Below are 20,738 nucleotides of genomic sequence, written 5' to 3'. Positions count from 1 at the left end.
CACATGGGCAGTTTGTGCAGGAGGGCAGGGTGATCATTGCACCCACCCCTCATGTGCCTATGTGCAGCCTACGCTGCGGCACAGAGAACAGTGCCCCATATTTAAAATAGCATGCAAAGTAAAAATATGCGTATCATCAACAACAAAAAAACAAATGGGTAACTTGTGGGCAATTCCTACATTTCTTAATATCCCTATAAACCTTCAATATTTGTGAAGACCCTCCATAACAATGATAAAAAGATAAAGGGTGAGACTGTCTAATTCCACGGGACAGTTTAAAAAAACCTAAACGACATGAATAAATCCAAAAAAAATTCAAAAATAGCCCATGGATATATATTTAGTTTAAAAGCTGCCTACCCCGCTTACCTTTATGGTTTTTTAAAAAGTGGAACCTCTTGAATTACAATAACATTATTATCCAAAATCTGTCTATCTCTTATAAAAGCTGCTTGAAATGGGGACAATATACGACGCGAAAATGGTCTAAGCCTGTTAGTTAGAATCTTAGCAATTATTTTATATGACATTGTGCACAGACTTGTTGGATGAAACTCATCCACATACCCAGCTTTTTCAGTTTTCGAGACTAAAGTAATCATAGTATGATTAGTCCAAAAGGAAAGGGAGAGGGAAGTGAAAATCATGAACAAATTTAACTATATCAACCTTAATCACATCCCAACATTTTTGGCAGAAACTGGCAGACAAACCATCATACCTGGCGACTTATAAGCACCAATTCCAAATACTGAATCTCTATCTTCATTTCTACCCAAAAAAAAAAAAAAAATTCTCTAACCTCATCCTCTGTGAAACACTGACTAATAATATATCTTCTTCATCCAAAATTATTGGTTCAAAAAGACTCAACAAAAGCTGGGTCTAAAGGGTTTGATATATACTAACTAATAATAGGGGAAAGTTTTCATACACGATTGTGTGCCGTATGTGAGAGGGTCTCTCATAAAGAGTTGAAAAAGTCATAAATCCCCACCTATTAATTAATGCTTTGAAATTCTCACCCTCTCACATACACGGCTTATACGACCATGTATGAAAACTTTCCCCCTAATAATATATGAAGTTTTTCTCTATTGTTGTAGAAAATAGTCTAAATTTTTCAACATGTTTAGGCAATAAGAAAGAAAAAAAAGAGCATCCCAATGCATAAGGCTCCTGCTACTACAGGGTTTGGAAGGGGCAAATATATGCAACCTTAACCCCTGCTTCACAAGAGAGGCTGTTTCCAAGTTTTGAACCTGGTTGAAATAGCGAAAGGCTCACCCATTAAGCTTAGGCAATAACTTGAAGAAAATAGTCTCTATTATCCGACATGCTTAGGCCATAACTTGTTATCATCTCATCGTCAACGAGTATTTCGTAGCTCACTTCCATGTGCGGTCTACACAATCACTTCTAAAAAGTAGCTTCTTCATTGCAGACGTCCATATTAGTCCTTAAGTCTTCAATGGGAAATGAAAAAACTGGGGAAAAGAATATAAATCTACCCCTCCAACCGCTACTCATGTGGAGACCCCTTCTGCTGATTGTATCACTCATATTTTTACAGAATCTGCTAATTCTATTCTAAGAGCTTGACAAAGCAGGAATCAGGGTGGTTATCCTAAACTATTGGAAATCTCAGAGCAGCAAAAGCAACTGTTCTCGCCCTATGTGCTTAAGTCAAGGCCATTTAGAATGCTCTCCTGCTTTCTAAGAGGCCTCAAAAAACAATCTAAGTAATGTGAAATTGCTTCTCCTCAATGAACATGATCACTTGTGTGGTGGATCTTGACAAGAATATCTCCAACAATGTATTTGATATAACCTTGCTGGCCCATAGTTACTGTCAAAGTTCATTTCCATTTTATTTCTTTATGTCCATAAAAATAATTGAACAGGAGACAAGGTATTACAGAACAATGCGAGATATTTCTTATGGGGAGTATCCAACATCACAAGGCAACAATTCTAACATTTTCTAATGACCCTCCCATCTAATGTACAATACATTTATGGTATCAACAATTATGGTAAAATATCTATTTCCAGTTTATGGAATCTCAAATTTGGGCCCTCAAAATGGTGTTGCCAACCGATCCTTGTACACTGCTGTAGTGTCGAGGCAAAGTATTCCAATGCTTTTAGCTACATTGTGTACCTGTCAAAACTTTAAGTTCTTACGCAGCCAAGATGAAATCTGCGTGGCATAATTCTACCATCTAAGGCAAGTGCCAACACATCGAACTCCTCCACAAACCAGAGCTCAGAGACTTCAGCCTGAATGTATTTCAATTATTAAAAAAAACAATTAGGTTCTGCAAGCTACAGATAAATCCAGAAGCCAGCAAGGAAACAACATACCATTAGAAAAAAAAAAAAAATGCCAAAATGAAGTGTTCTTCCTGATAAACCCACAGTTACCTCATTCATTCTTCAATTCAATTTATATGCTTAATAATCGGTCAATACTATTTGTAGGAAAAAATTGCTTTACTCAACTAAATTCACAAAACCAATTTGCAATTCAGTGGGGTTATAGAGAACTATGCAATTGTGCTGAAGCCTTGGATCTGGCACCAATCTATAACTTTACATCCAAAAGGACATAATAGACTGGAAAGTACAAACCAGCAAATTGCTTCAAATTATGTTCTAACAGACAGAGAAGCTGGAAAATATCATGGCGATTCCCAATCTATGTATGTGATCTGTACAGCTGGGCATTAATCTTCTCACCCTCTCCATATTGAAAACTCAAAAGTTCTACTCAACATAAAACAGGATGAATTGTAGTTAAATTGTAATCATCATGCTTTGGAAATTGGAACCAAAAACTACCTCAAACCCATGAAGTTTGTTGTTTAAACGATTCACCAGCTCATGGAAGAATTCAAGTTGGTCAGAATACTTCTTAGTCTCCTGCATATCTCAAACATCACGACACAAAATCACTCAGAAAATAAATTTTGAAAATAAAATAAACACAAACCTAAAGCAGCTTGGAGAATGGAACTTGATTGTTTCATGGACAGAGACAGGATGCCGTATATGGATTATCAAGAGCCTTGACATGTAAATATATGCAAGAATCTTAAAGCAAGAGAAGGTAGTGTACCCAATGAATTAATTTGTTGAGCTCATGAATAGTCTACATGTAAGTTCTCCACTATCGCATAAAATTAATTTCTTGTAAGCTAACTTTGCCTGCTTTCCTACCACTAGTCTCATGTCCGGATAAAGAAGGTGAGTTGCATTGGATTGGTAACCCACAATAGACTTTAAGTGAAACTATTTGAACAGAAATCCCAATGATTGAAATCCAATCAGGATCGATCCAAATCCTGATTCTGTAACCATTAACCAGTGTTTTAAAAACCAAGTCTTTTTCGATGAAAGTGTAATCACACAAACCACAAACCAATCCCAAAATGTTAACCAATTTTTGGGACCGTGGAATGGCAGATATACACAACACACACCACACTCACACACCCGATGTGGGACAAAAAAACACACCCCTTCTTTTTTTGATGAAAGTGTAATCACACAAACCACACACCATCCCAAAAGGTTTCAAATACACCAAGTCTTACTCATAAGCAAAATGCAACAGTTAATCACGTATGACCGTGGCTTAGGCTTAAAAACCAAGGTTTCGGTCTTCTTATTTTTTAATTTTTTGTTTGCCCATTTATCTCGAATCTTTCGCTCACGTCTTCATCGTTGTTTACTCCCCCAGTACCTCTCACACCTACCATATAATGAAAGACATAAATACTCATCAATCCACAAACTTTATATCGGTAGCTACCTCTCCAAGATATTTCCAAAACAACAATGTTTATAAACCCTAGCCAAAGACATCAATAGTGCAGCAACATAGGTTCAATGTATACTATTGTAATAATATTAAAAAGAGAAAAAGAACGCTACTTGATCGTGTGACTTCTATGTTTAGACATAAGAGTGCGTAAGAGTACCACCCTGCTCCTTATAAAATAAAAACTATGTCAGTATCACTCCTTGACTCATGTTGTAAAATTTGTCCAAAACATTACTTCATTTGACACAATTCACAAGTCAATTTCAGTAAATTTATATGTTATGTGATAGACAGGGAAAAGGTTCAGTATATGGTGGGATCATAAGATTGAGTTTGGTCTCAAATTTTAGGAAAAAGTTCTATACTTGGTGGTGTTTCCTACGCTTTCTCACGGAGCACCGTGAAATGACGCCTCTGCTCCTTAGGTAGATACCCAAACGTGCTCCTCGCTTGTGTAGAGACCATGAGACTAAGTAGAGATCTCTTGCCCCAAATTTTAATTAGATAGCAAATACACATGGTCCCATATCCATCGAGTCGTCAGAATTGTCATATTGACCCTCGATTTGAATGGTAGCTGAAATTATATACAAAAAAGAGAAATTTGATTGGATGATGGGTCATGTATAAGGTTGAAATGAACCACAAATTTAAAATTTAAACAATCGACCTGGAGTTCAATATTTCTGTCTATTCAAAAAGTTTGGCTAACCACATTATAGAAATAGCTTGGAGATTGCTCTCTAGAAAACTTAAAATCAGCCTCTACTGCAGAGCAAGGGGTAAGATTGCGTACATTTGCCCCTCCCAGACCTGTAATAGCAGGAGCCTCATGCATTGGGGCGCTCTTTTATTATCATTGATAAGCTTTTATTATTAATTTTACTTCATTATTAAGAAGTTTCCAATTAACATATCTTCATTTTTTATACAAGGAATAAAAAATCTAGATGTTTATAAAAAATAAAAAATAAAAAATCTAGATTTATTTCCTTTGCCAATAACAAAATCTAGAATTTTTTCCTTTGTTGGCCGTCTGCAACTGATCTATTCTGTAAAGAAGCTATATTTATTGGTCTGGGTTATTGGATTACCTGAGCATGTCATCAAGAAGTCAAAATCCATATTTTCTAACTACCTATGGTCTGACCCATTTACGGAGAGAATAATCTATTACATTAAAGACATGAATATAGTCGGGATCCTTAAACAAAGTTTGGTAGGTGGCTTCCAAGAAAGTCTCCTTATGGGTGAAATGGGTCTAAAATAGATACTTGAAAACGAACTCTATATGGACAGTGCATCCAAATCAAAACAACTCTTAGGTTTGGGGGAAAGTTATTAAGTATCGGGATCATGTTGGACCGTTCATTCATCACATTATAGGAAATGAATCTTCTACATTGTTGTGGCTTGACCCTTGGTATCCTAGGGGGGGGACCTTAAAAATATGGGGACTATAACTGTTACGATGCGGGCTCTAATAGATCAGCTTCAGTGCAATCCATTTTGATGGCTAGGAGATGGAATCATGGGCCATCCACCTTGACGGATCTTGGTCAGGTGTGGGGGCAGTTAGACAGTATTCAGCTTCATAACGATTTGGGGGAAGATTACATCATATAGAATGGTTCTTACTCCAGTACCTTTTCTACCAGATCAGCTTGAGACATTGTGAGGTGTCATTCTCCTAAGGTGAATTGGGCGGCTACTGTATGGTTCAAGAGTTGTATTCGTAACTAGACACTCGGCAACTGCTTGGAGATGTTTGATAGACAATCTACTTACTAAAGACCAGCTTCATATGAGAAAAGTGTTGGTGGTCCTTTTTAATTTGTTACTTTTGTATTAGGTTGGTATTGAGAGTGGAGATCATGTTTTTTTTTATTCACTACCATTCTACACGGCAGATATGGGGAGATATTTAGAAGCTAATTTTTCCTTCTAGAAGGGCGTGGAGTGGTGTCGTTTTGGTGGTTAGATGGATTGGTAAGACATTCAAGGGGGATTCTATTGAGTGTAATGCCTAGCTAGCATTCTCTTATGCTATTGGCCACATATGGAAGGAAAGAAATTATATATTTTTCGTAACAAGACGAGGACTATACCACCTATCATTAGTGATATTTGTGCGGATGTGGATGACAGATGTAGGGAGGTTATTCGTAAGGGAAAGAAATCTCCTAGGAACCTATTTCTTATAGAGAGTTGGAGGGTACATCCAATATAGGAGGCTACGTGAGAAGCTTATATATATTGGTAGTTTATGTTATCATCTTCAGTGTTGTACTTGTCCTGGTGACTAATTTATTTTGAATTTTGGATCCACTCTTGGATTAGTGGGTCGTCTCCATGAGCTTAGTTTGTTTGTCCTTTACTGTTATATGGTTTTTTTTTTTTTTTTGAAAAAAGGAGAATTTAATTAATATAAAGGGCCATAATTATTTACATCCTATAATATTTTCTTACATTGGAATCACCCTACAAAAGAGAGGTGAGATCCTCTGAAAGACTTTTTATACAAAAATGAACTTCCTCACAAGAGCCTAGAAATCTTGATAGCAAGTCAGCACAAGAATTGATCTCTCGGACATGATGTAAGAACACACACTACTCAAAACCTTGGCAAAAGTCATGGATTTCCCCAATCAAACCAAGAGCGTACCAAGCGGCCTGAAAATGGCTCGTGATCATCTAGATTGCCAATAGAGAATCAGACCGAACTTGTATCCAAGGCAGCCCCACACACTTATATGGTTTGTTTTTTCTTTTCAATAAATTGATACTACTTATTAAAAAAAATTACAAATAATGCTTGTATCAGAAACTATAAAGTATGAGAAGAAATTGGAATTTAAAAGTAGGAAATGTGTCTCTAAGCCTAAAGCATTTCTTACTCCTTCTCACATATAAATTTTTTTAATTTTTTTTCTTTTTCTTGAGAAACTTAAAAAGATAGGGAAATAGTTTTCTGTTTTGGGAGTATGGCCTACGCCAGTACTTTCATATGTCTACATCTCTCCTCTTCAAAACAAGGAAGTAGAGGTGTCTTTTCATATGGTGAGGAGAGAGATAGACTCATGGGAGTGCTGGCATAAATCACACTCTTGGGCAGAATTCTTTTTTCCAAAAGAAAAACTTGTTTTATGAAAAAGTGTAGGAAATGGTGTAGGTTCAGTGAACCTTTCCCTTAATTAAAAGTAATGACTTTTTGTCAAAAGATAGTTATATTTGTTATTGCATATAATACTTATTATTTCTTAAAGTAGGAATAAACAAGTCTAACTTTCATCAAAAAAAATAAACAAGTCAACTTATTAGTTGTTTTCTTAAAAATATTTACTATATATAGACATTGATTGTCACAATTATAATATTTATAGCAATATGAAAAGTATCACATTCTCATACAATCTATATTGAAGAAAGTTGCATTTTTCTTATTGCTTCAAGATATCTAGCTTGAAGATTGATCCTTACAAGGGAAAGGGTTAGCAGGATTGACGATCCATAACCACTGGTGAGATATACTAAGAAAGTTAAAAAGAAAGAGTTAAAATTGGACAAGTGAGCCATCTACATATTACCAGATTAAAGTTCTCCTATGGCCACCCTTTGCTACTCCCTTGCATAAGCCAAGTCTACCACCTCTTGAGAGTATGTCCATACATGTACATGCATCCACCCATGCTTCTGTGCTGCCTGCAAGCCCTGGTATAATCCCTCTAACTCGGGATGTAAACGGATCGGATTTGGTTCGGAGAGTGCAATATCTGCATCCGCATCTGCATCTGATTAGCTTTTGGACGGATTCAAATAGTGCTAAACGGATACGGACACGGATACAGATCGAATATTTTATCCATTCACATGTAAATATAGCTTTTCGGATAGCTATAGTCTATCCGTATCCATATCCGTTTAGCTTTCGGATGGATTCGGATAGTGCTAAACCAATACGAACACGGATATGAAAACGGATTTCGGCTATTCATTTACATCCCTATATATCTATAACTATGACTCTAGAGTGTTCCCTACATAGGCATGGTTAAGATAGGTTGCAACAAAATAAGAATATAAAAGCAAAAGAGAAGCCCAACCAACCATTACATCCTTGGGTGTATAGTTTCCATTGAATATGATGAGATATGATTCCCCTTCCGATCTTCGGTAATCTCCACAAGTTAAGATTGAGTTATCAGCTTAGTCAAGACAATCATCATATTCATGGTTTTAGTGCACGGTATCGGAACGGGTATCGGCAACACGCAAAACCGATACGATATCAATTTGGTATCGGCTTGGATTGGATGTATCGGACAAAATTATCCTTGAATTTCCTTAAAAAATAAAATTTCTGATCATTTTATCCCTTCTCTGTACCGTGCTACCAATACAATATCGACACGGTATCGATATCAGTGACTAGCAAAACCAGTATGTATCGCCCTAGAACCATGATCATATTCCAAAAGAAGAACTCTAAGGTCATAGGTCTATTGCTCAATAAATTAACCAGAGACAGAGGGTTGGGTATAAGTTGTTTAAAAATTATGGGATTTCTACTCCAACTTAGTTATGATGGGATATTAACAAAATTTTGAACTTTCACCAAAAAAAAATACAAAATCTTGAACAATATCAAAGAGCAGGAGACAGGAAATATTCAGATTTAAGACCTAAAGGCCCAGCAGCTAGAATGCGATTTGAGAAGTCACATGATAAGAAAAACAAGACATCTAGTGGTGGGAATGGCATTCAGTTCAATCTTGACCCAATTTGGATCCTCTACTGCCGCCTACCCATCCTGAGCCGTGCTGCACAGACACAGCAAGGCGTGCAATTATCACCTTACCCTTGCCCGACCGCCTTGCTCGAGTGGGGGTAAGGCGGTAATTGTGCACCTTGCTGTGTCTACACAACATGACGTAGGACGGGCAGGCGGCAATAGAAGATCTGGATCATCTTGACTAGAATAGCCCTTCATACTTGGGATGAAAGTGGAATTTTCTACGCCCCAAGTTTCCTCTCTACCCTTCTAACCAAACATTGCCACACTTGAAATTTATTTTTACTAAAAAATATAGGAGTACCAAGATAAACTGCATCCTCTCTAGTGGGGTTAATCCCAAGGTTACACGAGACAATATTCCTAATGTGATCTCCCATACTTTGACCATACAAAACACCACTCTTCTAAAAATTATTTTGTTGACTTGAAATATTTTGACAAATATTTAAAAGGAGAATGTTCTCTGTGCTGCAGTGCAGGCTGTGCTTAGGCACATGGGCAGTCTGTGCATGAGGGCAGGGTGATCATTGCACCCACCCCCATGTGCCTATGTGCAGCCTACGCTGCAGCACAGAGAACAGTGCCCCATATTTAAAATAGCATGCAAAGTAGAAATATACGTATCATCAACAAAAAAACAAATGGGTAACTTGTGGGCAATTCCTACCTTTCTTAATATCCCTATAAACCTTCAATATTTGTGAAGACCCTCTATTACAATGATAAAAAGATAAAGGGTGAGAAGGCATCCCTGTCTAATGCCACGGTACAGTTGAAAAAAACCTAAACGACATGAATAAATCCAAAAAAAATTCAAAAATAGCCCATGGATATATATTTAGTTTAAAAGCTGCCTACCCCGCTTACCTTTATGGTTTTTTAAAAAGTGGAATCTCTTGAATTACAATAACATTATTATCCAAAATCTGTCTATCTCTTATAAAAGCTGCTTGAAATGGGGACAATATACGACGCGAAAATGGTCTAAGCCTGTTAGTTAGAATCTTAGCAATTATTTTATATGACATTGTGCACAGACTTGTTGGATGAAACTCATCCACATACCCAGCTTTTTCAGTTTTCAAGACTAAAGTAATCATAGTATGATTAGTCCAAAAGGAAAGGGAGAGGGAAGTGAAAATCATGAACAAATTTAACTATATCAACCTTAATCACATCCCAACATTTTTGGCAGAAACTGGCAGACAAACCATCATACCTGGCGACTTATGAGCACCAATTCCAAATACTGAATCTCTAACTTCATTTCTACCCCAAAAAAAAAAAAAAAATTCTCTAACCTCATCCTCTGTGAAACACTGACTAATAATATATCTTCTTCATCCAAAATTATTGGTTCAAAAAGACTCAACAAAAGCTGGGTCTAAAGGGTTTGATATATACTAACTAATAATAGGGAAAAGTTTTCATACACGATTGTGTGCTGTATGTGAGAGGGTCTCTTATAAAGAGTTGAAAAAGTCATAAATCCCCACCTATTAATTAATGCTTTGAAATTCTCACCCTCTCACATACACGGCTTACACGACCATGTATGAAAACTTTCCCCCTAATAATATATGAAGTTTTTCTCCATTGTTGTAGAAAATAGTCTAAATTCTCCAACATGCTTAGGCAATAAGAAAAAAAAAAAGAGCATCCCAATGCATAAGGCTCCTGCTACTACAGGGTTTGGAAGGGGCAAATATATGCAACCTTAACCCCTGCTTTACAAGAGAGGCTGTTTCCAAATTTTGAACCTGGTTGAAATAGCGAATGGCTCACCCATTAAGCTTAGGCAATAACTTGAAGAAAATAGTCTCTATTATCCGACATGCTTAGGCCATAACTTGTTATCATCTCATCGTCAACGAGTATTTCGTAGCTCACTTCCAGGTGCCGTCTATACAATCACTTCTAAAAAGTAGCTTCTTCATTGCAGACGTCCATATTAGTCCTTAAGTCTTCAATGGGAAATGAAAAAACTGGGGAAAAGAATATAAATCTACCCCTCCAACCGCTACTCATGTGGAGACCCCTTCTGCTGATTGTATCACTCATATTTTTACAGAATCTGCTAATTCTATTCTAAGAGCTTGACAAAGCAGGAATCAGGGTGGTTATCCTAAACTATTGGAAATCTCAGAGCAGCAAAAGCAACTGTTCTCACCCTATGTGCTTAAGTCAAGGCCATTTAGAATGCTCTCCTGCTTTCTAAGAAGCCTCAAAAAACAATCTAAGTAATGTGAAATTGCTTCTCCTCAATGAACATGATCACTTGTGTGGTGGATCTTGACAAGAATATCTCCAACATTGTATTTGATATAACCTTGCTGGCCCATAGTTACTGTCAAAGTTCATTTCCATTTTATTTCTTTATGTCCATAAAAATAATTGAACAGGAGACAAGGTATTACAGAACAATGCGAGATATTTCTTATGGGGAGTATCCAACATCACAAGGCAACAATTCTAACATTTTCTAATGACCCTCCCATCTAATGTACAATACATTTATGGTATCAACAATTATGGTAAAATATCTATTTCCAGTTTATGGAATCTCAAATTTGGGGCCCTCAAAATGGTGTTGCCAACCGATCCTTGTACTCTGCTATAGTGTCGAGGCAAAGTATTCCTATGCTTTTAGCTACATTGTGTACCTGTCAAAACTTTAAGTTCTTACGCAGCCAAGATGAAATCTGCGTGGCATAATTCTACCATCTAAGGCAAGTGCCAACACATCGAACTCCTCCACAAACCAGAGCTCAGAGACTTCAGCCTGAATGTATTTCAATTATTAAAAAAAACAATTAGGTTCTGCAAGCTACAGATAAATCCAGAAGCCAGCAAGGAAACAACATACCATTAGAAAAAAAAAAAAATGCCAAAATGAAGTGTTCTTCCTGATAAACCCACACTTACCTCATTCATTCTTCAATTCAATTTATATGCTTAATAATCGGTCAATACTATTTGTAGGAAAAAATTGCTTTACTCAACTAAATTCACAAAACCAATTTGCAATTCAGTGGGGTTATAGAGAACTATGCAATTGTGCTGAAGCCTTGGATCTGGCACCAATCTATAACTTTACATCCAAAAGGACATAATAGACTGGAAAGTACAAACCAGCAAATTGCTTCAAATTATGTTCTAACAGACAGAGAAGCTGGAAAATATCATGGCGATTCCCAATCTATGTATGTGATCTGTACAGCTGGGCATTAATCTTCTCACCCTCTCCATATTGAAAACTCAAAAGTTCTACTCAACATAAAACAGGATGAATTGTAGTTAAATTGTAATCATCATGCTTTGGAAATTGGAACCAAAAACTACCTCAAACCCATGAAGTTTGTTGTTTAAACGATTCACCAGCTCATGGAAGAATTCAAGTTGGTCAGAATACTTCTTAGTCTCCTGCATATCTCAAACATCACGACACAAAATCACTCAGAAAATAAATTTTGAAAATAAAATAAACACAAACCTAAAGCAGCTTGGAGAATGGAACTTGATTGTTTCATGGACAGAGACAGGATGCCGTTTATGGATTATCAAGAGCCTTGACATGTAAATATATGCAAGAATCTTAAAGCAAGAGAAGGTAGTGTACCCAATGAATTAATTTGTTGAGCTCATGAATAGTCTACATGTAAGTTCTCCACTATCGCATAAAATTAATTTCTTGTAAGCTAACTTTGCCTGCTTTCCTACCACTAGTCTCATGTCCGGATAAAGAAGGTGAGTTGCATTGGATTGGTAACCCACAATAGACTTTAAGTGAAACTATTTGAACAGAAATCCCAATGATTGTTGTTTTCAAGTTATACTAAGACAGTATCCAGATGTGAGTAGTACATTGTCACATGGGTTCAGTGAGAAATAAACACACTGTTAACTATGGCATCCCCTGTTATTAACGTGATGCATCAGTGCTTGGTCACAAGTAGATAATAGAAAGGATTCCTAGACCATGGACAAATGCAGGCAAAATATATGTATATGAACTTGATACATATATTGTAAAGAAGAGCTAATATAGCATCATAGGAGATCATGGAAAGGCATGAAAAAAGAAAGGCTACCAAGATTAATACCGCAACTCTAGCATAAAAAAAAGAAGACAATAATAGATATTGTATGGGAAAAGTAAATAAAGATCTAAATATGAAGTAGTGGGTGTTACGAGAATAAGCAACAACGTAAATTCTACTAAACTTGTTTTAGAGAAATAGATAGCTTATAAAGTAAGAGAGTATGCATCTCAAGTACAGTAGATGAAAGCACTGAAAAGAGTCTGAAAGGTATGGATGGGCTAATTCAGGGAGTCCCTGAAAAAGATTAATCATTGGTGGGGACTTAGATAGTTATGTAGGAATAGACAGTTCAGGATACGAGTGTTGATGGAGGATATAGATTTTGGTGAAAGGAGTGGAGCCAAAATGACATTTAGTAATTATTGATATATTTGTATACATTGTTGCTGCTGTTACTGAACAGCTCGTTGGGATAGGCGGTTGTAACATGGTATTAGAGCAAGTTTAATCGATATATCGACTCTGGTTGAGAGTCTTCAAGGCAAGAGTGTGGTGTGTGCAGCAACTGCTGCTGCTTGTGTTCGAGATATCTTCCCTTGTTATCTGAAATAAGGGAACAAGGGACTAATGTGTTGATATGATCTTATTTGTGATGAGGGTTGATCAAAGTATGGCTATATTTTGATCATGAGTGGGATCTGAATGGTTATGGTGCTTCAAGCAAGATAAGCATTCTATATTCTATTCTCATGTGATACTATCTTCTCATCTGAGAAATTTTTTTTTTTTTTGGCAAGGCTGAATCAATTTCTTGAGAATCCTTGTAGTATAAGAATTTTTCAAAAGGGCATCTTCCCATTGTTGGACTTAGCCCTATATGTAGCCTTGCCCTACTATTAAGAGAGGTCAATTGAGTTTAAATTCAGAATCATCAGATTTGTTTTGTTGCATTTTTTAAGAGTCCTTTAACAAGTAGGATTTTTCAAAAAGTCAACTTCCCTTGGTCCAAATCACTTCAGACTTGCAGATTGTTCACCTATTAGAACAAGTAATTGAGCTTATTTTCAAATTTACAAGAAAAGATTTACTCATGCAGTTGGTCATGTTTATTTCCTGCAATTTGTTCCTGGTCTGCTATGTAGTTCAGGTTGATACTGGTTTGATATCTGGTGTGATACATGCATCTGGGTTTGGTTCTTCACCGCGACTTGGTTCTGGTTATGTTAAATGATTTTGGTTCAGTTCTGGATATGTGTTGTTGGAACTGATATTTGGTCTTGCTACTGGTTGTGGTTTACTACATTTACTGATTCTATTCTCCTGTGATTACCCTTTATAATGGGTGATTATAAACCCTTGGTGGATGTAGTTAATGTATAAACCATTGCTAGCTATCAAATTGAGTGGTGCCTCTAATTACTTACTGTGGGTACAAACTGTGAAGGTTTACATTAATGCAAAAGGAAAAACTGAAGTACTTAAGTTCAGACCCTCCACCTAAAGGTTCCAACGACTGATGATTGAATGTTTGAGAATGATACATTACTGGTTTGATTATGGTACTTTCTATTGCTACAAATGTTATGTTTCATACTACAGCAAGAAGTGTTTGGGATGAGAGAGTTTTTCTCATGATAAACATGTCATGAGGGTATGAGCTACACGAGAAGATCTTTAATTTTAAACAAGGTGTCAAGTCCAAGGTTCAATAACTCGGTGCCGACGCCAAGGTATTAAGTAGCTTATTGTGTCATAGACACACTTAGGAATGTGTTAGCATTATTAGGAGTTATTTTTTCTTTAGGAGTTATTTTTTCTTTAGTTCAAGCTGGATCTTCTTTCTTTGCTTATTTGTATAATCCAACTTGAGGGAGAGTGTTGGAATATGTAATCCAGAATACCGTGGGGGTATATTGGTCTTTTTGGGGTAGTTTTATTCTTCTTATATTATTAAGTGTAAGTGGGCTATGTGGGTTTTAGTCCCACATCGCCTAGTTTAGTCTCTTTGTAATTTCCCCTCTATTATAAATAGAAGGGCTTACCTATCAATGAATACAACACATTATTTTCTCTCATTCTCTTCTTCTAACCCACGATTCTGCCAACATGGTATCAGAGCTGGTCTGATCTTGGTTAGAAAAGGAGAAAAAACCCTACTCCATCTCTCCAATCGACCTCTCCTTCTCTCTCTCTCTCGATTTCTCTTTCTTTGGTTTTCTTCTTCTTCTCCTTGTAAGGGGGCAGCGCTAATGAGGTAAAATCCCTGACCAATGATTTAGTTGCTGCCCTCCTCCATGATATCTACTTTTTTATAGTAAAATACTACTGGAATCATCTTTGCGATTTGGGGTTTGCCAGAATTTTTTGGAGATCGACTTCCTATTACTATTGAAGGCTGACCTTCCACCATTGGAGCTCCCTATGCACCCTTCTCCAACCCCTTTCTACCCTATTCCATTATCCTTATTCCCTATTTCCTTTTTCTCCAAACTTTAATTAATTCCAGCCACCATACCCTAATCGATCTCAACTTGTCAGGGTTTTTCAAAACCCCGACTCCAATCGATTTTGGTGTTTCCTTTTTCAGATGCAGTTGATCTTTTAGGGGTGATTCCCTATTACTACAAGCCCTACTCGATCTAGTTTGGACCCTTTCTGATGGCTGGATTTGTTTCTACAGCAAAAATTCCTTAACCTGCTAATTTGGTTACCTGCCAAAAACCCTGACTTTCAGGTTTCAGTTTTTGCTAATTTTTGGAGGGCTGATTACTCCTACTTCAAGGACCAATCGACCTCAATATTGCACCTACCCAAGTTTTTTGAAGACCCCTACCCCAATCGATCTCTTCTTTTCAGGGTTTTCCAAAACCCTAATAAAAATCGATTTGGGCTAGGGATGTTTGCTGCTGTTCGAGTGCTTTGGAGGTGGTTCTAACATTAAAAGAGAACTCTCCTTCATCAGTTCAAGGCTTGAAGAAGGTCCTTTATGCTGGTGTAGTGCTGTAATGCTGCCCTGCTCTACTTCTGCGATTTTGTGGAGTCTCTCCCCTTTGAAGATCAGGTCTCACTCTTACTGGAGATTGATTGTTCACCTTGGAGGTTCCATTCTAGCAGCCTTGGTCAACAACTTTTACATGTCTACATCAGCAATTACAGCCCCCTTTCCCTAAATCGATCTCAATTTCAGGGTTAGGGTTTTCCTATCAAGCTCATATTTTGAGGAGAGTCTTATACATATCAGAGGAGTATTCAACCCATATTTCAGCATCATTCATCAGTTATTTTTGGAAAAAATTCAAGTTCATTCTTATGGCTCGATTTTTCCAATTATCAACCTATTTTCCTTGTTCTTATGTGGCTGGCTGCTTCAACTACCTATTGGATCTACTGAGTGATTATCTTATATTTGCTGGTTCTATTGAGCTTTATTACCTACCTTACTGGTTCTATTGATTGGCTTCGTAAGCATGACCGTTGACATGTTACGCTGCCTTTATGTGGACTACTTGCTGCCCTATTATTGAGACTCGAGTATCCTACTATTGGAGATCGAATTTCTTTCATTATTGAAGACTCGAATCTACTACCCTGGAGATCAACTTATTTGGGATTACAACAGTGTGTTCCAAGGTTATTGGTTGCAACTACGAACCTATTCAGTTATGTGAAGCTTTTCTGGTTCATATCCGACTTACTTTGAGAGCTTGATCCTAGCCTTATTCACTAATTCAGATCTGATCCAAGTTTTTTGTTGAAGCTTCTTACATCCATTGCTGTCCAGATATCTTCGTCAATTCTATTTAGCATGTGGGAGTTTATAGTTTGGAATTTTGCACACTGGTTCTTCCTTGTGTGAAGATCGATCAAGTTTTTGAAGAATGGTGCCTTCTCCTTCTAAAAATCAGGCCTGTTTTTTTTATAATTGAGATCTGATCATTAGAGATTGGTGTTTTGGAATTAGTTTGATCAATTGAAAAAGGTTGAAGATTACTGTGTTGCATTGTTTTTGTCCATGGTTCATTATCCCATTGCTCTTTTCACTTCACCACCTCCCAAAACATACCTTTGGCATATACCCATAACCCCTTTGGAAGTTAATGGTATTCTCTAATTTGCCATTTCTTCCTTTTCCATTACCCTTAGCACCTCTTGGAAAATTCTGGAATATTATGTTTTTGCCTTATCTCTTACATCATCTCTGTTATGTCCACGTGTATTACACGTGAGGGGGAGATTATGTACAGTACACCTGCAAACATTGTAGAAGCAGAACTTGCAGGAACACTTGGTGCAAAACATAGAAGATAAGAGTTTTCACCATTGCCAATGGGTATCTACTTTGTTATCGGGTTGAGTTTGCCGTAAGGGGGAGATTGAAGTATTAAAGTATTGAAGATGTTTAGTTATTGCCTGCCTATATGAGGTTCTATAGTTGGGTTGATTTTTTCCGCTGCTTGATCTTTTCTGCTGCTTGATTCATCTGCTTGCTGCTCTAGTTGCTTATCTTCAAAATTATCAATCAAAGATTCATCACTGGACAACTGTTAAAGAATGGTGAAAGTTTGCTGCTCAAGTCTGCCCAGGTTTTGAAGACCTATTTTTTTCAAGTTCTTAAAGGTTTATTTGGGAGCTGCATTCATCTGTCAAGCTGGATTCTGCTACAACTTAGTTTTTTCCTTTTTTTTGTTCAAGTTGGGCATTAGTACCTTGTATGCGTCAACTTGAGGGGGAGTGTTAGCATTATTAGGAGTTATTTTTTCTTTAGTTCAAGCTGGATCTTCTTTCTTTGCTTATTTGTATAATCCAACTTGAGGGGGAGTGTTGGAATATGTAATCCAGAATACCGAGGGGGTATTCTTCTTATATTATTAAGTGTAAGTGGGCTATGTGGGTTTTAGTCCCACATCGCCTAGTTTAGTCTCTTTGTAATTTCCCCTCTATTATAAATAGAAGGGCTTACATATCAATGAATACAACACATTATTTTCTCTCATTCTCTTTTTCTAACCCACGATTCTGCCAACAGTAAATGAATAGCCGAAATCCGTTTCCGTATCCGTGTCTGTATCCGTTTAGCACTATCCGAATCCGTCCGAAAGCTAAACAGATACGGATACGGATAGACTATAGCTATCCGAAAAGCTATATTTACATGTAAACGGATAAAATATCCGATCCATATCCGTGTCCGTAACCGTTTAGCACTATCCGAATCCGTCCGAAAGCTAATCCTCCTAGACACACTAGATGGATACAATGTTATCCATCCTCCTAATTTATATATTAAAAGAAAAAAAAAAGAAAAAAAAGAGCGTCCCAGTGCATGAGGTTCCCGCAACTCCCGCTACTGCAGGGTCTAGGAGGGGCAAAAGTACGCAGCCTTACCCCCTGCTTCGCAGAAGAGGCTGTTTCCAACCTCACAATTTATATAGTATAAGACTAAAAAAGAATTTGCATCAATGCAAGCTCGGGAAGGGAGCCCACTTGTTTCAAGGTTTACAATTTCAGCTACAGTCGAACATAATTACAAGTAAAATGATGCCTCTATCTCCAGTTGTTTGCACTCTTATATATCTGATGACTGATATGTGGCAATGATTTTCAATAAATATAGGAAACAATATAAAAATGTACTAGTTTCCCAAGTCATTACCTCAGCAGACATTTTTGGCTGCCCCAGAAGACGTGCAAATGAAGTGTGAAGCATAGCAGAATCATACTACAACAAAAAGATATATTGAGAAACTTAGTGATAAAAGACAAACACCAAAGCAAACACACATAGATATACTTCATATTCAGATAATATTAAAGGGTAAGAAGTAGACAAAATGTCATATTCAAAGGTGCCAGCAGGCAAACCACTATGAGAGGTCAACAATGCCTCACTTGTACAATGACGAAAGGCAGGGACTGGGCTGAAACACAGGAGAGGTCCTAATAATGGACTATCTTATATGCAAAAATCAACCCACTCAGACAATCTGAAAACAGACTTCTAGCATTCTATGATCATCCTTGATCAATTTCCCATGCAACCAAAATGGGGTTCCAACTTCCCAGAACACGCAGATAGGCCACAAGTATTTTCACACTATTGGTTTGCTCCAATAGTCTGCAATTCCCATGCTCAACGAATAGTCCATATTGGTATCAAACAAGGACAGTCTGATCTGTGACACGAATATTATTGTTAACACTTGTCATTTCATTAAATTTTTTCTGCCCCGGATCATCCAGTCCAGAATGATCCCATTATGTATTTCCCGGGACCCATTTGGACTATGATACTGATCTTTTGACCCATCGACTATTCAGAATTCTTGTATCGAATTAATGAAGAAATTAAACAATACGAACACTTACAAGTTGCTTTTCAGGTGCGTGTGGGAGAGCACTTCTCAGTTTTGCACGAATGGTCATGGGATCTGTGCCAGAGATTACCTACACTTGCCAACAAGTATGATCATCAGAATGAACTCACTACATAAAGATTAGGAAATTATCATTCATACGATCTAATTTGGCAAATATTTTCAATGTGAGGACCTGTTATCTGAACCTTTGGGATGTAAACTATAATTTGTGAATGTCAACAAAGACAAAATTTGGGGGGAAGGGGGGGGAGGGGATTACAGGTCATAAATATTTAGGTATCAATAAAAGACCACCTAAAGGTTATCCTAGCTAAGAATCATTTTTATCGGATAGGCGTAATCATCTAGGGATGCAAAGGCAACAACTAAGGCCAAGGTGAAAGACCAGGGCAGAAAATCCTAGAACAGTGTATTCATCCAACCAAAGGTCCACTTAAAGGATATTCTAGCTAAGAATCGATCTGGTCACATGAGCATAACCATCCAATTTAGGAATCCAATTGATATACCTAAATATAGCCACCCAATGGTATCACGCCACATCATCATTGTTATGAACGGTCCGATGGATAAAAGCCCATCGGGCTACACTCACATACGAGCCAACCGACCCGGAACCAGGGATCCAGTTATATAAGGACATTATCCACCACGTGGGCAGTGGCCAATCCCACTCCTGATATGGTGCAGTCAGTTAGTAATGCAAACTGACAAGGAAACTCTAATCCTACGGGAATAACTTCCTAAAAGGAATCTAAGAGCGAGGTCTCCGGATGAGAAAGGGAAATCTACCACTTTGGGACTCTCCACTACCGTCTTATGCCAAAAGCTCACACTATATATACTCAGGTATTGGTCACAACAACTCAACAAGCCTTGAATTCTAGTATTTTATCTGCTGCTAAAGAGACCTGACTTAGGCATCGGAGAGTCCCCCGCTGGAGAAGACCGGCTCTCCCTTGCTTACTCTATTCTTCTGTGCAGGCTACCCTACCGGAGGATCTCTCTGACGGTTTCTGGACACAACACCAACTCTAATTAACAAAACCAACAACTAAGGCAAGGTTGAAAAATCAGGGTACAGAGATACCAGAGAAGACTGGACTGTATACTCAAAGAAGCAAACTTAGTCTGCTGTCACATAATGGAAAAGAATGTCTGATAACAAGGTGTGTTTCTTTGTGAGCAAAACACATCCAGTTTATTAATTTGTTCAAGGCCCATACATCTAAAAAGGTTTATATGACCAGTAAATTAATCTGAACCACAGAATTTATCTATGATACTATTTTGAGAGGGATCTTTGATAAAACTTGGAAGGACATGGATCCAAAATTTTTGCAGACCAAGGGATGTAACCTCCAGGTCAGTGGCTGGAAATCTTTCGAAGGAAAATAAAGGATACAACAAACATCAACGGTACACATCTCTCGAAGCCAAAGGATAACAAATCATAGTCATTGAACTATGTAAGTCCAGAAGACAAGAAGAAGGAACAACTGATAAGAGGTTGGTTACCTGCCAGCAGCCCAGAAGCACACCAGTTGAAGTCAAAACCACTCTATCTAAGATGATTTTCAGAGGGCAAATAGAGTCTGCAACAGCTTTAACTGCATTTTCTTCAGCCTCAATCTTGCCAGAACATGGCAGGTTTCAGTGCAATACGAGACGACAACCACAGAAGCAAACAA

At 37.5% G+C, this 20,738-nt stretch overlaps 1 protein-coding gene and 1 long non-coding RNA gene across 3 annotated transcripts in view; both read right to left on the bottom strand.

Annotated features, from left to right (window-relative positions):
* Window positions 1–1,937: 1,937 nt before the first annotated feature.
* Window positions 1,938–4,078, bottom strand: LOC122671847. Its single transcript, XR_006334402.1, has 3 exons — window positions 4,068–4,078; window positions 2,848–2,928; window positions 1,938–2,286 (listed from the first exon to the last, which is right to left on the bottom strand). It is a non-coding gene; the product is annotated as an uncharacterized LOC122671847 (long non-coding RNA).
* Window positions 4,079–11,059: 6,981 nt separating this feature from the next.
* The window catches only part of LOC122638410, a 29,227-nt gene continuing 19,548 nt past the window's right edge, over window positions 11,060–20,738 (bottom strand). For both annotated transcript variants that reach the window (XM_043831359.1, XM_043831360.1), the window contains exons 6-10: window positions 20,566–20,679; window positions 19,037–19,114; window positions 18,324–18,389; window positions 11,970–12,050; window positions 11,060–11,409 (exon numbers count right to left, since the gene is read on the bottom strand). In XM_043831359.1, the coding sequence (XP_043687294.1) occupies window positions 11,302–11,409; window positions 11,970–12,050; window positions 18,324–18,389; window positions 19,037–19,114; window positions 20,566–20,679 (447 nt within the window). In that variant the 3' untranslated portion in view covers window positions 11,060–11,301. The remainder of the gene's footprint in view (window positions 11,410–11,969; window positions 12,051–18,323; window positions 18,390–19,036; window positions 19,115–20,565; window positions 20,680–20,738) is intronic.

Source organism: Telopea speciosissima, chromosome 8 (assembly GCF_018873765.1).
Source record: "Telopea speciosissima isolate NSW1024214 ecotype Mountain lineage chromosome 8, Tspe_v1, whole genome shotgun sequence".
In the NCBI taxonomy this organism is placed as follows: domain Eukaryota; kingdom Viridiplantae; phylum Streptophyta; class Magnoliopsida; order Proteales; family Proteaceae; genus Telopea; species Telopea speciosissima.
This window is presented reverse-complemented; position numbering and strand designations above follow the sequence as displayed.